Here is a 17,407-nt window from a genome sequence, read left to right as displayed (position 1 = left end):
AAGTATATTTTGATTTAATGCGTCTAAACAATCAGAGAATGTTCATTTGGATTTTAAACTCCAAAATCATGTTTCTTTCCCAACTGGATACAAAGCAACACGGGTGACAGTTTGGTCGTAAGTCTTTGAGAGGTATTTGTCAGTGTCGTTGATGGTCACATGATGCCGTACAGGTCAGAGGTCAGCTCTTTTCTGCAGGTTTGGCGAAGGAGCCCAACTGTTTGGTGTTGACGTCCCTCAGCTGCTCCAGCTGCCTCTGCCCTCGTCGGTACAGGTACTCGATGTGCATCACGTCCGTCTTCTTGATGCCAGCGTTCTGTCTGAAGTCGTCACGGATTCGGGGGATGAAGCCTGGTTTGTCTTGTCCGGCCCGCAGGAACTGCCGGTACAGAGCCAGGATCTGCTTCTGCAGCTTACTTTGCCTTGCCATCGGACAAACTCACTCACCAAAGATCACAAACCAAGTCCACAGCTGCGGTTCCACCAGATGCTTCTCACGTGATGTTGAACCTGAATGTGTCAAGAGTGTAAAGCTACAAGACAAAACACTCAGGGCCCCCGACGCTCCACTTAGTTTACTTTCCGGTGAGTTCTCTTCAGTTGATCCTAGAGGTGTCTCTGAGGGGAGTGGGTCCACGCAGGATCTGATTGGCTGAGAAGTTGTCTGGGATCTGATGTGACTGTAGGAATAAAACACACTGAGTTAGGATGATGAGACAAAAACAGGACAAGCAGAAGTGGAAGAAGTACTGAGATCCTTTACTTAATTAATATCAGCTAATCAGAAGTAAAAGAACTCAATATGCACAATGGCTCTTTTCACAATATTGTATTTGTATACTATCCGTTTTCCTCAGGAACATGTACATGGCAGGGCACTTCATGTTTTAGTTTGTTAATGTGGAGACAATTTTAGATACTGTTTGAAATACTGGGTTGCATTTTTGTATATTGGTACAGTACTGTGTCATATCATAGAAGCACATCCCATGTTTTTATATGTAAAAAGTAACTAGCAACAATGAGTGTCAAAAATCATAGTGGAGTACAATTACAATGTTTGCCTCAGAAATGTAGTGGAGTGAAGGTATAAAGTAGCATAATATGGAAAGTAAAGTACAATTATGTCAAAATAGTGTGTATGTATGCCTGGTACTTGAGTTAATGTACTACTACAACTATATATAAATACATCTTTAATTTCATAAGAGAAGGCCATTTGAAGTAAGCTCTCTTTTACAAGGATGCCCTGATTACAGTATAGAAAACAAATAAATACAATACAAATACACATAAAAGACTGTTTACACTTACAAATTGCACAACTGACAGGCGAAAGACATCATCACAAGGACAACTTTCATTCAAAGCAAACATGCATGCACAATGCTTCACTATCGGTCCTAAAGTGATTACAATTGAACAAAGGAATCAGCGTGTCTACATTTGCAAGCTTCTTCAGATTGTCCCACTTCTGTAACCTAGTATTTAAGAGCCAATTTCCCAATCTCAGTATTAACTCTAATGATTTTCAAGGACCAAATAGTTTTATGACCTGGTGCATTGTGCAATTGATCTATACAGATAATTCGAAATGTAATTAAATAAGGACTGAAATATCACTCCTTCAGCCCTAAAGACATTTAAATGTAAATTCCAGGAAGTGTTACAGCTAATGTTAATGTTAGTTAAACTAGGAGATAACACAGTCACATAGCTTAGCAGGTTAGCTTACCTGTTTCAAACGGCCAACTGTTTACTTGTTTACGTTGGTTGAACAAGTTCCGTCAATAAATCATCACGCTAGTTAATCAAACAAAATATAAAAGTATAACTTGCACGTCATTTTAAGCTGTGTAAGCTGTTGTAAAGCGCCTCTGTGTGACCTTACACGTTACAAAACCACTGTGAAGCCAGAAGACTACAGAACCTTTAACTTCCTGTCAATGATTTCACAATAAAATCCTGATTATTAATAAGGAGCCTGAAAAAACGTTACATTTAGCATTGTTGGAAATATGGATTGCCATATAGCGTATATGAAAATAGTTTTAACCTGTGCCAGCAACCAGTAGTGAAAACTAGGGTCTAAATTAAGTAACTTAATAGCCTTTATTCTAATACATTTTTAGGACAGCTTTTATCTCGAAAAACTGAGAGCCGGAAAAGTATGTGCATTTCTTATTTGGCTTGAGGTGTCGAATATCAAAACAGAGCAGCAGCAGACAGCACTGAATCTCTGCATGTCAACTTTACACGGTCGTCAAATTGAAAAGGTTTGTGCTTTTAATTCTGTACATTCTTCTCAGTCTAGTGATACATATTATTTCCGGTTGGGAAGTCTTTGTAAACAACTGATTTCCTAACGACATTAAGCTAATTTAGCTTCTGTCAGGGTCCGCTAAATAGTTTAGCTTATAAACCAATAATAACTCATCTGTATGGGATTAGTTTTGTTTCATAAATATAAAGGAGCACTTTCTCAGAATCAAGCAAAAACTAAGAGTTTAAGAGAGAAAAAAACGGAGTCAAGCTAAATAAATGTAATTTCAAAAAGAAAACTATAAGTTGCAAACAAATCATTTGTGTAATCATGTAAACTATTGAGTGGCGAAGTCCCTCCCCTTCCGGTGGACCTCCATGGGACCTTATTTCGGAAAAATGATGTATTGAAGTCAATGGAGAGAGAAAGATTATCTTTCGATCCCGTTTTAATTGTGCCACGAATTACACATATGATGTTTGTCAATTTAAAAGATAATTTTGCAAGTCAAAAAAAAAAAAATGTGTCGTAAAACTGTGAAGTAACACATTTGTTTGTGTGAAACGCTCAATGAACTACATCTCTGGTCAACAACACACGTCACCAAGATGGCCGTCACTACTGTCTTGTCAACAAAACGATTGACTACCCCCACTATCACCACAATGAAACACGTTCTGAAGAATGTCATGCAAAGCTGCCTGCCTGCCTTCCTTTGATTCTCTCTGAACTGCCTGGTCATTTTAATGTTTAATGTCAACCATTTGTGCAGATTGCATGAAGTTGAGAAGATCGTCGATGCTAGCGTTAGCGTTAGCATTTCTCCCCCGGGCTTAAATTGTGTATTATAGAATGATCACACCGGTGACAGTACTCTTCAAAGGGTTCACGAAATATGACTACTACTCTTACTGTTTAACATTTTGGGTTACTTAATGTTACTTCATGTTAAGGCTAATAAAAATGACAAGGCTGTAATGCTAAGTGAGTGGCGAAGTCACGCCCATCTACTTCCGATCCCGTTTGAATTGTGCCATGAATTACACATATGATGTTTGTCAATCTTAAAAAATTATTTCCATGTCAAAAAAGTAACAGTTTGTCGTAAAACTGTTGAAATATAAGACTATGAAAAATACGCAACTAGAAAGACCACAAATCCCAGAGTAAGTGATGTCACAATTGTTTTCCTCCACTAAGAGCAGGGGTGGGCATTTTACGGCCCGCGGGCCACATCCGGCCCGTTGGCCGGCCTTGGCCGGCCCGTGTGAGGTTGATCATAAATTACAACAAAATGAAAAAAAACAGCAACCTTTTCAAAATAAAAGCAACACAGCTGTATTGCTTGCATGGCGTAAATACTTTTCTAACTGTGTTGCTTTTATTTTGAAAAGGAAGCTGCTGTTTTTTTTATTTATTTACGTAAACGCTTATGCCGTAACAGCTACGAGTGATGCTGGCCGGCTAGTCCTCGAAATGTCCGCTAAGGGAAAAAAAAGAAAGATCGATACTGAATGCCGCATTTTCAACAAGACATGGACCGCTAAGTATTTATTTACAGAAGTGAAAGGTAAAGCTGTGTGTTTAGTTTGTGGTGCGCAGGTCGCTGTGTTCAAGGAGTACAATTTGAGTCGCCACTATGCTACCAAACACGCAGATAAATACAAGAACCTGTCTGAGGAAGAGCGGGCAAAGGGGTCGGATGCTTTGCTAGCTAAGCTGCAAAGCCAACAACACATTTTCACAAAACATTCCACATCCAGAGATGCAGCTGTCAAGACGAGTTATGTCTTAAAAGTTAACCGTTTTCGGACGAAGAGTTCATTAAGGAGTGTTTGTTGGACACTAATATGCCCGGAGAAAAAGGAGGCATTTGAGAAAGTGCCGCTCTCCCGACGCACTGTTACGAGGAGAATTGAGGACATCGCGGGAAATCTGGAGCTTCAGCTGCAGAACAGAGCGGTCAACTTTGACTTTTTTTCCTTGGCTTTGGATGAGAGCTGCGATGTACGTGACACTGCCCAGCTACTCATCTTCCTACGTGGGATAACTACAGACTTCAAAATCACGGAGGAGCTGGCAGCCATGCAGTCAATGAAAGGTACAACAACAGGGAGTGATTTGTTCACGGAGGTAAATGCATGTGTGGAAAAGTTGGGACTGAAATGGGACAAGCTGACAGGCGTGACAACGGATGGTTGTCCAAATCTGACAGGGAAAAATGTTGGACTATTGAAGAGAATGCAGGATAAAGTGACAGAAATTAACCCTGAGCAGAAATAGGTATTTTTGCATTGTATTATACATCAGGAAGTGTTGTGTAAGTCAGTGTTAAAAATTAACCATGTTGTTGATGTTGTAACTAAAATAGTTAACTTCATCAGGGCAAGAGCATTGAATCACAGACAGTTTGTTGCACTTTTGGAGGAAAGTGAGACTGAACATCGTGACATACCCTACCATGCAGCTGTCAGGTGGCTCAGCCTGGGCAAAGTGCTGAAAAGAGTAGGGGACCTGAGAGAAGAGATTCAAGACTTCTGTGTGAAGAAAGGAAACGACATCCCACAGCTTTCAGATGCAGACTGGATGGCAGACCTTGGTTTTGCTGTAGATGTGACTGCACTAATGAGTGAACTAAATGTCAAACTGCAAGGCAAGGGCCTTTTTGTGCATGACATGTACAGTGCAGTGAAGGCTTTCATGAGAAAGCTGCAGCTTCTCTCAAGCCAAATGGAGGACAACATTCTCACGCACTTGCCAACACTGAAGGAAGCCACACCATCAGCTGATCACCTCCAGAGGTACTCATCCATGTTAGAAGCACTGCATGGTGAGTTTTCAAGGCGATTTAAAGACTTCAAAACAGTTGAGAATGAAATGAACATGATCTTTTCCCCATTTACATGCCATGTGGATGATGCACCCAGTGATGTTCAGCTTGAACTAATTGACCTGCAGTCTGACACACTTCTGTCAGAGCACTTTAGGTCAGTCTCACTGCCTGAGTTTTACTCTTCCCTGAAAGAGGAGAACTTTCCACACATCAGGAGACGTGCTCAGAAGATGATGGTCCTCTTTGGATCTACCTACATATGTGAACAGACATTCTCAGTGATGAAGTTCAACAAATCCAGATACAGATCCTCTATCACTGATGATCACCTCTCAGCTGTCCTTCGCATATCCACCTCAGACATTGAACCAGATTTCCGTGCACTTGTTCAAGCCCAAGACAGACTGGATTTTTCTCACTGAACAAGTAAAATGAACTGAAAAACAAAAATCAAAAGCACTCATTCATTTCTTATCTTTAACATACTGTAAAACACCTTTTCAGTATTGGTATATTGAGCAGAATTAAGTTCAACTTATTTTTGATTCGGCCCCCCAACACAGCTCGAGTTTCTGAAGTGGCCCCTTGTAAAAAATAATTGCCCACCCCTGACTAAGAGATAGCTAAGATCAGTGCCATATAGATAGAATCTATCTATATGGCGCTGGCTAAGATAAGATAACTTTAACAAGATGCCTGTGTGCTTAGTACCAGGTTGTTATCATACCAGCAATGGGTCTTGCTCGTTCTTTCGCTTCCCGTCTGATGAAAGGACCAGGAGTGTCTGGATCAAGCTAGCTAGTAGCTAGCATGTTAGTTAGCATTACAGCCTTGTCATTTTTATTAGCCTTAACATGAAGTAACATTAAGTAACCCAAAATGTTAAACAGTAAGAGTAGTAGTCATATTTCGTGAACCCTTTGAATAGTACTGTCACCGGTGTGATCATTCTATAATACACAATTTAAGCCCGGGGGAGAAATGCTAACGCTAACGCTAGCATCGGCGATCTTCTCTACTTCATGCTTTCTGCACAAATGGTTGACATTAAACATTAAAAAGACCAGGCAGTTCAGAGAGAATCAAAGGAAGGCAGGCTGGCAGCTTTGCATGACATTCTTCAGGACGTGTTTCATTGTGGTGATAGTGAGGGTAGTCAATCGTTTTGTTGACAAGACAGTAGTGACGGCCATCTTGGTGACGTGTGTTGTTCTGTGAGACCAGATATGTAGTTCATTGAGCGTTTCACACAAAAAAAAGTGTTACTTCACAGTTTTACGACACTCTACAGAGTGGCGAAGTCCCTCCCCTTCCGGTGGACCTCCATGGGACCTTATTTCGGAAAAATTATATATTGAAGTCAATGGAGAGAGAAAGATTATCTTTCGATCCCGTTTGAATTGTGCCACGAATTACACATATGATGTTTGTCAATTTAAAAGATAATTTTGCAAGTAAAAAAAAAAAAAAAGTGTCGAAAAACTGTGAAGTAACACATTTGTTTGTGTGAAACGCTCAATGAACTACATCTCTGGTCTCACAGAACAACACACGTCACCAAGATGGCCGTGACTACTGTCTTGTCAACAAAACGATTGACTAACCTCACTATCACCACAATGAAACACGTCCTGAAGAAAGTCATGCAAAGCTGCCTGCCTGCCTTCCTTTGATTCTGTCTGAACTGCCTGGTCGTTTTAATGTTTAATGTCAACCATTTGTGCAGATAGCATGAAGTAGAGAAGATCGCTAGCGTTAGCGTTAGCGTTAGCATTTCTCCCCCGGGCTTAAATTGTGTATTATAGAATGATCACACCGGTGTGACAGTACTCTTCAAAGGGTTCACGAAATATGACTACTACTCTTACTGTTTAACATTTTGGGTTACTTAATGTTACTTCATGTTAAGGCTAATACAAATGACAAGGCTGTAATGCTAACTAACGTGCTAGCTACTAGCTAGCTTGATCCAGACACTCCTGGTCCTTTCATCAGACGGGAAGCGAAAGAACGAGCAAGACCCATTGCTGGTATGATAACGACCTGGTACTAAGCACACAGGCATCTTGTTAAAGTTATCTTATCTTAGCCAGCGCCATATAGATAGATTCTATCTATATGGCGCTGATCTTAGCTATCTCTTAGTGGAGGAAAACAATTGTGTCTTATATTTCAACAGTTTTACGACAAACTGTTACTTTTTTGACATGGAAATAATTTTTTTGACAAGATTGACAAACATCATATGTGTAATTCATGGCACAATTCAAACGGGATCGAAAGATAAGTTTTCTCTCTCCATTGACTTCAATACATTATTTTTCCGAAATAAGGTCCCATGGACCGGAAGTAGATGGGCGTGACTTCGCCACTCTATAAGCCTTTTTTCTTTGTTTTAACACATCTTTTTGTTTGCAGTTCTCTTTGCTTCTTTCTCAATAGGCGCGTTCACACCAAGTACTTTGCCGTATTTAGTGCCGGCACTTAGTGCCCCGGCACTTATTACCCCAGGGCATTTAGTACAGATCGCATTCACACCGGAATAAATTCCCTGAGGGAAGATTACGCAAATGAGCCGCTGACGTCACTTCGTCTTCTTCTGCTTTGGGTTTACTGGCAGGCCGCAAACAACTTCACGGCATATACTGCCACCCGGCCGGAAGTCCCCGGAGTTGGGGACTGGCTTCAGTAGAAGCTGCTGGGACTCCCAAATTATAAAATTAATTTATAATTTATAATTTTCCTTTATGAAACAAAACTAATCCCATACATTTACAAATCACATATTTACACACAAATTATTTGTATGTTCACACAAATATTTATGAGACAAATCTATGCCCATAGTGTGTGTGTGTGTGTGTGTGTGTGTGTGTGTGTGTGTGTGTGTGTGTGTGTGTGTGTGTGTGTGTGTGTGTGTGTGTGTGTGTGTGTGTGTGTGTGTGTGTGTGTGTGTGTGTGTGTGTGTGTGTGTGTGTGTGTGTGTGTGTGTGTGTGTGTGTGTGTGTGTGTGTGTGTGTGTGTGTGTGTGTGTGTGTGTGTGTGTGTGTGTGTGTGTGTGTGTGTGTGTGTGTGTGTGTGTGTGTGTGTGTGTGTGTGTGTGTGTGTGTGTGTGTGTGTGTGTGTGTCAATGTGCTTACCAAATGTCAGAGCTGACACGATAATTCGATCAACTGTTTCAGTCATTTTTCATTAATTCTCGGACTGAGATGATCTTCTAATGTTTTTCCATGTCATACTAAATATATTTGGTATTTAGGTATTAGAAGACATCACGTCTCTGTTAATTTGTGTGGTAATATGTTGGCAGTATCATATTTTATAGACTAAATTATTATCTATTTGGTTAAATAATTATCATTTGTATCAATTACCAACATCCACGCTTCAGATGGTTTTGCCACGATACGCCTGGATTTCTGGAATATCCTGTCTGATTATTTGATCTGAAAATCCCCGCCCTAGAAAATGCACTGCATCACCATTTTTATCAATATAATATTAAAACAAACTATATATATATATATATATATATATATAGCCTATTAAGGATTTGATATGCCCCCCCCTCTCTAACCGACTACACTAACTCACTCTAACTAACAATCTGTAAATGATAAACTCTAGCAAATACCAACAAATAAATAAAAAGCAGGCTGTTAAAAATGATTGTGTAATAAAACTGTAGTTATCAAAACTTTAGTATTATAAAGTAGTACCAACAACAATGGCAGGATTTGTTCTTCTCTGCTGCAAATGTCTTATCTTCTTTTTGTTTTGTTCTAATACTAAGTTTACAATAAATACTCTGTTACTTCACTGTAGTAATTAACCACTTTGAGATCACAATGTGTGCTAAAACGAATGATGTCTGTATTGTGATGTATTTCCTGTGTGTGCAGACCTGGAGGTGATGGAGAAGGAGTGGAGGGAGGTGGAGGAGCAGGTGGAGAGGCTGATGAGCGGTCAGGGGTCAGAGGTCACCGGGTGTGACCTGTGCCCGGAGCAGTGCAAACCGGCCACTCTGAAGAAAACCGTCACCTACATCGTCTGTGCCGTCATTTTCAACGAGAAGGTAACCTCATCATCAGACTATTTTATAATAATAATAATAACAATAAAGCTTCATTTATACAGCACATTATACACACCAGGTGCAGCTCAAAGTGCTTTGACAAATTGGCACACAATACAAATTAAAACAGAGAACAAGAAATTCACCTCACATCAGACAGTAAGACCTTTTTGGAAACATGCAGCGTAGCAACATGATATAACAGTTTGAGAGACACAAGGAAGTAAAAGGTATGATAATACAAATAAAATACAATAAAATAAAACAAGACCCCCTTTGGAAAAATAAAGGAAGACATTAGAAAATAGATATAATAAAATATATTTTTTAAATATATATACAGTGTATATATATTTAAAAAAATATATATTTTATTGTGTCTATTTATATATACAGATATAGATATAAAATAAAATAATAATACAAATAGAAACGTAATAATAATTTGAATAAAGGTTAGGATTAAAAGACCAACTTAAAAGGAAATGTTGCTAATAAAACTGTTAAGTAAATAATATAAGTAAAGTAAGTAAGTAAAAACCTATAAAACCTATAAAACAATATAAAAATAAAGAAATGTGTGTGTGTGTGTGGCCTAGCATTACTATACTTGTGGGGACCTACATCTGTTTACACAGTCACGTGTGGGGACTCGCAAAATGGAGGTCCCCATGAGGGGTGAAGACTTGGTTAGGGTTAGGGTAAGGGTAAGGTTAAGGGTAAGGGTAAGGGTTAGGCATGTGTTGGTTATGGTTAAGGTTAGGATAAGTCTCCAGGAAATGCATGTAAGTCAATGTAATGTCCCCTGAAGTGATGTATACATGGTGTGTGTGTGTGTGTGTGTGTGTGTGTGTGCGCACGCGCGCGTGTGTGTGTGTGTGTGTGTGTGTGTGTGTGTGTGTGTGTGTGTGTGTGTGTGTGTGTGTGTGTGTGTGTGTGTGTGTGTGTGTGTGTGTGTGTGTGTGTGTGTGTCAACCACCAGGAGGAGGTGCTGATGGTGCAGGAGGCGAGGCAGGACTGCTATAAGCAGTGGTACCTGCCTGCAGGGAGGGTGGAGGTGGGGGAGAGCCTGGAGGAGGCCATGAGAAGGGAGGTACGCATTGTCAAAACGTGTAATAGAGTGGTGCAGTGATGACGTATTTGTGAAGGCCGACCCGGAAAGTTAGCATCAACTGGATTTTGGAATATTGCAGGAAATAATATCTGTAGCAAACAAACTACACTGAAAAAACTGAAACATTGACTTTAATTAAATGTTTTATGTCAACAAATGTTACATAACTGTATTGTGTTAGTTGAAAGCAATAATAATAAGTTGAACCTAATATTTTTATACTAAATATTTTTGCTTGTAACTAACAGTTCTGTGATACCTGTTGACATTATACATTTAATTAAAGTCAACGTTTCAGTTATGTTGTGTGTGATAGTTGAAGCAAAAATGCAATCGTCAAAAGTAAAAGGTTTATATAAACAAAATGCTTCAGTCACATGGATGGTATCACCGCTAAGCTAAAGGCGGCTATTATTTGGCGTGTTGATCTTTAATAGTCTCTTTTAATCACTTGTTAGCAACCGCCGTTTTGATGACACATAGAAGCTTCAGAAATTCACAGTTGGGTTATTAAAATTAAAAACTGACTTTGAGAAAAGGGAACTGGAAGTGCTCAATCGCTAACTGATTTACAGTAACCTCTCTACACATGTTACTAGTTACTTAAAATAAAAGTAATGTTTTACTTTATGATATAACTGTCTGTAGATTTACTGATTACACTACGTTTGAGTAACTTCCACAAAAAGAACCAAAGAACTATGGCATATGCATTCTAAAGTAAATAATGTTTAATAGCATGTAAATAAAGCAGAAGTGTATTGCACATCATTACAAATTCAGTGGTGTGTGATATTATAAAGCCTAATAAGGTTGTCCTAAACGCATTTCTCCCATATTCATGCATTCACACTCAGTGCTTACCACTTTGTATTAAAAAGCTCTCTTATATTAATAATAGTCGGATGATAGAAAACTATTAATTATGTTCTTATACTTTTCTTTAGTAAAAGGAAATAATTGAGGAGGATAAGCTATTGAAAGACGAAGAGGAATCCCTTTTTCTAATAGCACTGTGCACTGGTGGAAGAGATACAATTTGATGAATGAAAAGATAAAAAGTACTATACTACCCTAACACGCTCCCTGTTGCCTGGGATACCGCTCTGTTTGTCTGCAGGTAAAGGAAGAGGCGGGGTTTGACTGCGAACCAATCACCTTGCTGCTGATCCAGGAGCAGGGACCACAGTGGATCCGCTTTAACTTCCTCGCCAAAATCACAGGTATGATGTCACACTCACATGTTAGTCGTTCTGTGCCTTTAAGAATCCTCCTCGACAATATAGAGAGGTGCAGTGACGCGTCCTAAAACCCGGAAGTAAGCTGCGCTCGGGTTCCCTCGACAAAAAAGCAATGGGATTACTCCATAGGATTTTGGAAAATAGCTCAAAATAAGGTCTGTGGAAAACGAACCTGTTTGAAAAATGCACGTTTTGTTCAGCCGGATAATATCCACATGTCTACCCTACTTTTATAATTTTCGAATCATAAATCTAATCGATAGATTTATAATCGATAGATTTATAATCGATAGATTTATGATTAGAAAATTATAAAAGTGTTGTGTCTCTGAACTTTAAGAGGCCGTATATGCTTTTTGAGATTTTCCCTTTCCTGTGTGTTATCTAGGTTTTAGTGCATGTAAATGTTCTGCAAAGGCTCAAATCCCTTTGTTCCCTCCAGAGGGAGTTTCTCTCCCAAACACTTCCTGAAACTATTGATATCGCTATGTAACGCTTGCGCTTCTATTGGCTAGCACTCCAACAAATTGTAAGGGGCAGGACATCGCTAAGTTGTTCACCAATCATAACAGAGCTGGCCAGCTAACCAATCAGAGCAGACTGGGCTCTGGTTTCAGACAGAGGGTGAAAAGAGGTGCTGCAGCACAGGCAGTATGAGAAAAATAAAGAGCTTTTTGAACATTAAAGCATGGAGACATGTAAGACTTATTTCAGATTGATTATAGGAATATATTACAGTGTAGATAGCTTAAGGTGTTTTTCTTTAGATGTGTAACAACTTGTTTGTGTTTCTGTGTGTCAGGTGGGAGTCTGAAGACTCTGTTAGAAGCAGATCAGGAGTCTCTTCAGGCCGGCTGGTGGGACAGAAAGGCTGTCCTCCCTCTGAGAGGACGAGACATCATCCGCATCATCGACTGCGGGCTCAAGTACAACATTAAACTCTGAGTCTCTTTGCTCAGATAAGCTAAAGATGTCCTAAACACATTACGATTAAACTCAGATATATCTTTAGAGAAGACTCAGCCTCTCACTGTCCTTTTCTACAAAACTCACACATTTTTATATTATGTCCTACAAAACATATAAGGACTTTTCTTCTTAAAATTACAGCATGCATACTATTTTTGGTATCTTTTGTGGTTTTTGATTTAGTATCAGTTTTGTTTTGATAAAGCCTTTTAAGTAAATTAATAGGGAAAAATCCACCCTGCATCAAAACAGCTTCCAGTAACAAAAATAGTCAAAAATGTATCAAATTACAGGAAGTTGGTTAAAAGAAGAGAACTTAATAAACTGTTGGTGGAAAAAGTATTGAAAATAAAAAATAGATATTCAAAAATAAATCATCATAATTTGAAATCAAGTTATTATTCTTGACGATAGATGGAAAAAATGGGTGAGGTATACAAGAGAAGACATTACCATGACTCTCCAGTTAGATATGACACATTGTCTGCTGTGCTGCTTTCAGGTACTGTCAGGGACCCTGGCATCCTGTCACACTACCGTTAGACCTGAGCTGCCGTCACGTTGTGCAGAAACTCGTCCTGGTTTTCACCAATGCTGCGGACAAGATCTGGCTCCTGCTCATCAAAGGTACCTGGCTGCTGATCAGAAACTAACTCACTTCAGATGTTTGATTGATTTGCCTGGCTACCTCCTGAAAAGTCAGAAAGTATTTCACTTAAATCTTTTTCGGCTTAGAAAAACTAAATACAATTGTTGTAATCTCAATGAATATGTTAGTTTTTCCATCAAGAAGTTACAAGGACTTCTTGATGGACAAGGATGTGTCCTTTGTTTGTTGCTCTACCTTCCTGTAGTTCTTCATTAAAGCTTTATCTGCCATTAATATTTATATAACAACAAATCTGTCACTTCCCATTTCACTTGCTTCAGATAAATAACAGATAAAATACAAAACCACACATAGGGGCATTATAATTGAGTATTTGCATTAACACTTTACAAACTGTTTCCCAAATCAGAGTTATTTCAGAGGTTTCCAGAGTTATCTTCATGAAATGATCCAATAGTGATGACACAGGGAGAAAGGATTCAGAGAATACAGATTGTCTCATTTACTTCACCAGGTTCCCTACAGAGTGGTGCAGTGATGACGTATTGTTATAGGCCGACCCATAAATGAAGTGAGAATTGTTCAGTAAGTGATCCCTTGACCAAAAGCCAATGGAAAACCAGATCTTTGACTAACCCATGTTTATGATGATAACATGTTTTTTACGGCAGTATAATCTCCACATATAAACAACACTTTATTATTTCTGAAGCGTAAATGCAATCACCAGAAGTAAAAAGCTAACATTAGACTATAAAGGAACTACATCACGGTCACATGACTTCATGTCACCAGCGCTAAGCTAAAGGCATGATTATGTTTAGTAGTCCAGTTTAGCATTTTTAGCTGTTTTTATGACACATAGAAGCTTCAAACATTCATCAGTGGGGTATTTACTAACAGGCATCGAACCAAAATCACATACATCAAATTGTGAAGTTCCAAAATGCTAACTAATTTCCGAGTTATAGGACTAATTCCTGCACCACTACTACATTTGGCAAAATACATACACCAAAACCTCTGGTCAATTGTCCTACTCCAATATTTCTGGCGCCGGTGTTACCTTTGCTTGGTTTTTCATATTTCTATGTGCCATGTTGGATAGGTCAGTTTCCCAGTTGTAACTAATACTCAGATGTTAGGACCGTGGTCGGAAACGACTCTTTACAAAAATGCAACAAGACATGAATGCAGCAAGCTGTTTGTACACCTGACATGTCTGTAGGCTCTCAGGTTTGTTCGACAACATTTAACATCTGATGCTTCTTTTCTTGTTCAATGTAAATCATGATTATAGGTATGGAAGCCTAACTGGAAACCCTTCCTTGATAAGAGGAACACTAACCCTAACAGATTGACTTTTCATTTTCATTTTAACACAAAAATAGCTTAGTGAGGCTACAGACATTTTCTGTACATTGTTTTTAAGGAAAAAGCTGCATATTTTAAAATGTAAAATAATCCATGCACAAATGGAAACTTGGTCACACTGTTAATGTTACATTCACATTTTTAAAATTTGAATTTTGATATTGTTCACTGAACATCAGGGTATGACTTTGAATGTTAAAACCTTTTTTATTTTATTTTTATATGGTCGTGAATATGAAAAATTGAATTGGATTGCATGTATTATTTTCAATTTAATTCAGATTACATCAACATATGTGAGAAATGAATTGATATTGTTGAAATAGATGTTCATACTAAATGAGACACAAACCTCCTCCATGTGTCTCTCTCTGTGTTTGTATTATCTGAATCTCCATGAACTAACTAGGAAGGGGAATGATTAATCGAATATTCGATTTCTTTATGGGAGGGGTGCCTAAATTGATTACACATTATCAAATGGATTAATTAAGCAATAGCTCACGACAGGCCGTGGTATATGCTCATTATATCACAGCTAAGGGGCGTGGTTCGGCCCGACGCGAAGCGGAGGGTCGACAACCCCCTTAGCTGTGATATAATGAGCATATATCACGGCCTGAAGTGAGCTATTGCTTTTATAAAACGGTTACCAAGTGTGGCAATATGAAAGAAAAATACACACTCTAATTTAAATAGTTTTTATTAGTAAATAATGATGTTCAAAATAAAATAGTCCCTCTGTTGCCTTCTGCACGAAACATAGTGCGAGGTGGTTGCTATGCAACAACACTAACAACAGCTAGCGAACATATTAGACAGAGAGCGTTGATCCATTATTTGGCTATTTATTTACATTAATGTGTATGTTGCCGTTTATTGTGCACCCACTGAAAAACTGTCCAGCATCAGTAGCATGGCTTACGTGGTTACTTGTATAGGCTGAGGTTGTTCTAGGCTGTTGCTTGGCGTGGCGAGAATATTGCTCCACTTTCTCCGGTCCCCGAGATTCGGCTTCCAGTAGCACTGGAGAGAGGTTTCGCACCTGTGGCCACTAACGGTCATAATTTCTCTGCTTTGTTTCAAGACCCGCATCAGAAAGCCTTTGAATGGTGATACTTTTCCAGTTGGTCTACCTGCTCTTCACGTAGCTCTACATGTCGTCGTTTAGGTGCTTTTTGTTCTGGAGATAGGCACTCCTCAATCCACTCCTCCATAGTAAGACCCCCCCCCCCCCCCCCCCGGAGGATCTTAAATGTTTTTGCGGACCTTTTTGATTACAGATTTGAAGACATCGTTGCTTGCTTTAAAAGTAGCACAATTCATTATGTCAAACCTTGGAAAGTATCTAAATATCCCTGCCCTAATGCCAAAGGAACTGCACACTGAATATGTTTTTGCCGTTTGATGTCTATGTCTGGACCGTTGCGTAAAAAGGAGGGTTTCTGCCCCGTTACTTCTCCGCTGCTTTCTTGTTCCAGTTTGAAAAGCAAACTGCAGGCAGTTTGCTTTTCAGCCCAACTGTATACTGTTTATCTCAGACGCGGAGGGATACTGACTTGTTGTGAAAAGTAACTTACAATTCTACCCGTGGTATACGCTCAGTATACCACGGCTAAGAACCAATCAGATTGCTTGATTTTACTTGTCCGTTTTATAATTAAATATATACGACAGTGCCATTTAAAATATCTTCAGAAAAATATCAAAGAAAAAAAAACACGTGTAACGTTCCACTCTAACGGAGAGTCCTACACAACAAACGAAAATGTATTTATTATTAAAACCTTTTTTTTTTTTCAAACGTAAAAGAAAATTCGGTTAACCGTTTTTTTGGGGGTCGAATATTCGAATATTAATTTGCTTTCAAATTCCAATCCCTATAACTAACCCACCCCCCCTTCTCTCTCAGCCCCTGGGCTCCACCTCCCCTCGGCTGCTGCAGTGAAGACCCACGCTGTGACGTGGGCGGCCAACATGGTGGTGCAGGAGGCGCTGCCGACGGCGTACTACGACCATGACGTCAACACTCTGGGGGTCTTTAGCCTGCAGCACAGCGGCCGGCAGCAGGGCAGGACGGACGGCGTGTGCTTCAACACGCTGGTTGCGCTGGTGCCCGACCGCGTCCAGCGCAACCAGGACGGAGAGAAGGTGGCGTCAACGGGGGTGCTGCAGCCTCCACCTGTAGAAAACCCTCGATACCTCTGGCATGAAGTCCACAAACAGACACTGAGAGAGAAACTGCTGGAAAAGATCAGAAACACCTCCATCTTACCTCTCCACAGCATGTACTGAGCACCTTATATCCAGAGGTGGGAAGTAACTAAGTACATTCATTCAAGTACTGTACTTAAGAACAATTTTGAGATACTTGTACTTTACTTCAGTATTTCCATGTTAGGCTACTTTGTACTTTCTACTCCTCTACAGTTCAGAGGTACATGGTGTACTTTTCCTCCACTACATGTATTTATAACCTTTAGTTACTTTACAGATCTGGATGAATGATGTGAAATATAATCAAGTGTTAAATCAGACTTTAGTTCCACCTGGAGTAAATTCACAAGCTACCCTGCAGTATACAAAGTCATTCAAACTAGCTGCACCTTTACCAGCTTTGAGAACACTTTCATGATCAATCATTATAAAACATATCATATATATTATTCTGAAATGGACCAATCTGCACAATGACTACTTTTACTGTCGCTACTTTAACTATATTTTGATGCGAGTACTTTTGTACTTTTACATGAGTAACATGTAACAATGCAGGACTTTTACTGTAGCAGAGTATTCCTACACTCTACTTCTACTTTCACTCAAGTACAAGATCTGAGTACTTCTCTCACCTCTGGTTATATCTTATCACTGTATCATTCACTAAAACCCCTTTTCCACTGAGATTAATTCTGTTCTAGTTCCTTG

General features: G+C 39.3%; 2 protein-coding genes across 3 annotated transcripts; one reads left to right on the top strand and one right to left on the bottom strand.

The window, feature by feature from the left end:
- Positions 1–1,927, bottom strand: sdhaf1 (succinate dehydrogenase complex assembly factor 1). The gene is made up of 2 exons (XM_034118298.1): positions 1,736–1,927; positions 1–680 (listed from the first exon to the last, which is right to left on the bottom strand). Exon 2 carries the CDS (start codon positions 428–430, stop codon positions 182–184), a length of 249 nt encoding a protein of 82 aa, XP_033974189.1. The 5' UTR covers positions 431–680; positions 1,736–1,927; the 3' UTR covers positions 1–181.
- A 270-nt stretch (positions 1,928–2,197) lies between these two features.
- Positions 2,198–16,854, top strand: nudt18 (nudix (nucleoside diphosphate linked moiety X)-type motif 18). Of its 2 annotated transcripts, XM_034118388.1 has the most exons (7): positions 2,198–2,276; positions 8,999–9,171; positions 10,154–10,264; positions 11,406–11,508; positions 12,329–12,452; positions 12,998–13,122; positions 16,392–16,854. In XM_034118388.1, the coding sequence occupies exons 2-7, from the start codon at positions 9,010–9,012 to the stop codon at positions 16,772–16,774; spliced, it is 1,008 nt and encodes a 335-aa protein (XP_033974279.1). In that variant the 5' UTR covers positions 2,198–2,276; positions 8,999–9,009; the 3' UTR covers positions 16,775–16,854. The 2 variants fall into 2 exon arrangements, with proteins under 2 accessions (XP_033974279.1, XP_033974280.1); XM_034118389.1 differs by lacking the exon at positions 10,154–10,264.
- Positions 16,855–17,407: the final 553 nt, after the last annotated feature.

This window comes from Trematomus bernacchii, unplaced genomic scaffold (genome assembly GCF_902827165.1).
Source record: "Trematomus bernacchii unplaced genomic scaffold, fTreBer1.1, whole genome shotgun sequence".
Classification (NCBI taxonomy): Eukaryota; Metazoa; Chordata; class Actinopteri; order Perciformes; family Nototheniidae; genus Trematomus; species Trematomus bernacchii.
Note: the sequence above shows the minus strand (reverse complement) of the source record. Positions and strands in the feature narration are given on the sequence as shown.

Excerpts from the sequence above, each read along its gene's own strand:
- sdhaf1 (XM_034118298.1), bottom strand. The coding sequence starts at position 430 with ATGGCAAGGCAAAGTAAGCTGCAGAAGCAGATCCTGGCTCTGTACCGG.
- nudt18 (XM_034118388.1), top strand. The coding sequence starts at position 9,010 with ATGGAGAAGGAGTGGAGGGAGGTGGAGGAGCAGGTGGAGAGGCTGATG. Across the intron at positions 9,172-10,153 it reads CCGTCATTTTCAACGAGAAG|GAGGAGGTGCTGATGGTGCA; the intron begins GTAACCTCATCA and ends GTCAACCACCAG. Across the intron at positions 11,509-12,328 it reads CTTCCTCGCCAAAATCACAG|GTGGGAGTCTGAAGACTCTG; the intron begins GTATGATGTCAC and ends TCTGTGTGTCAG.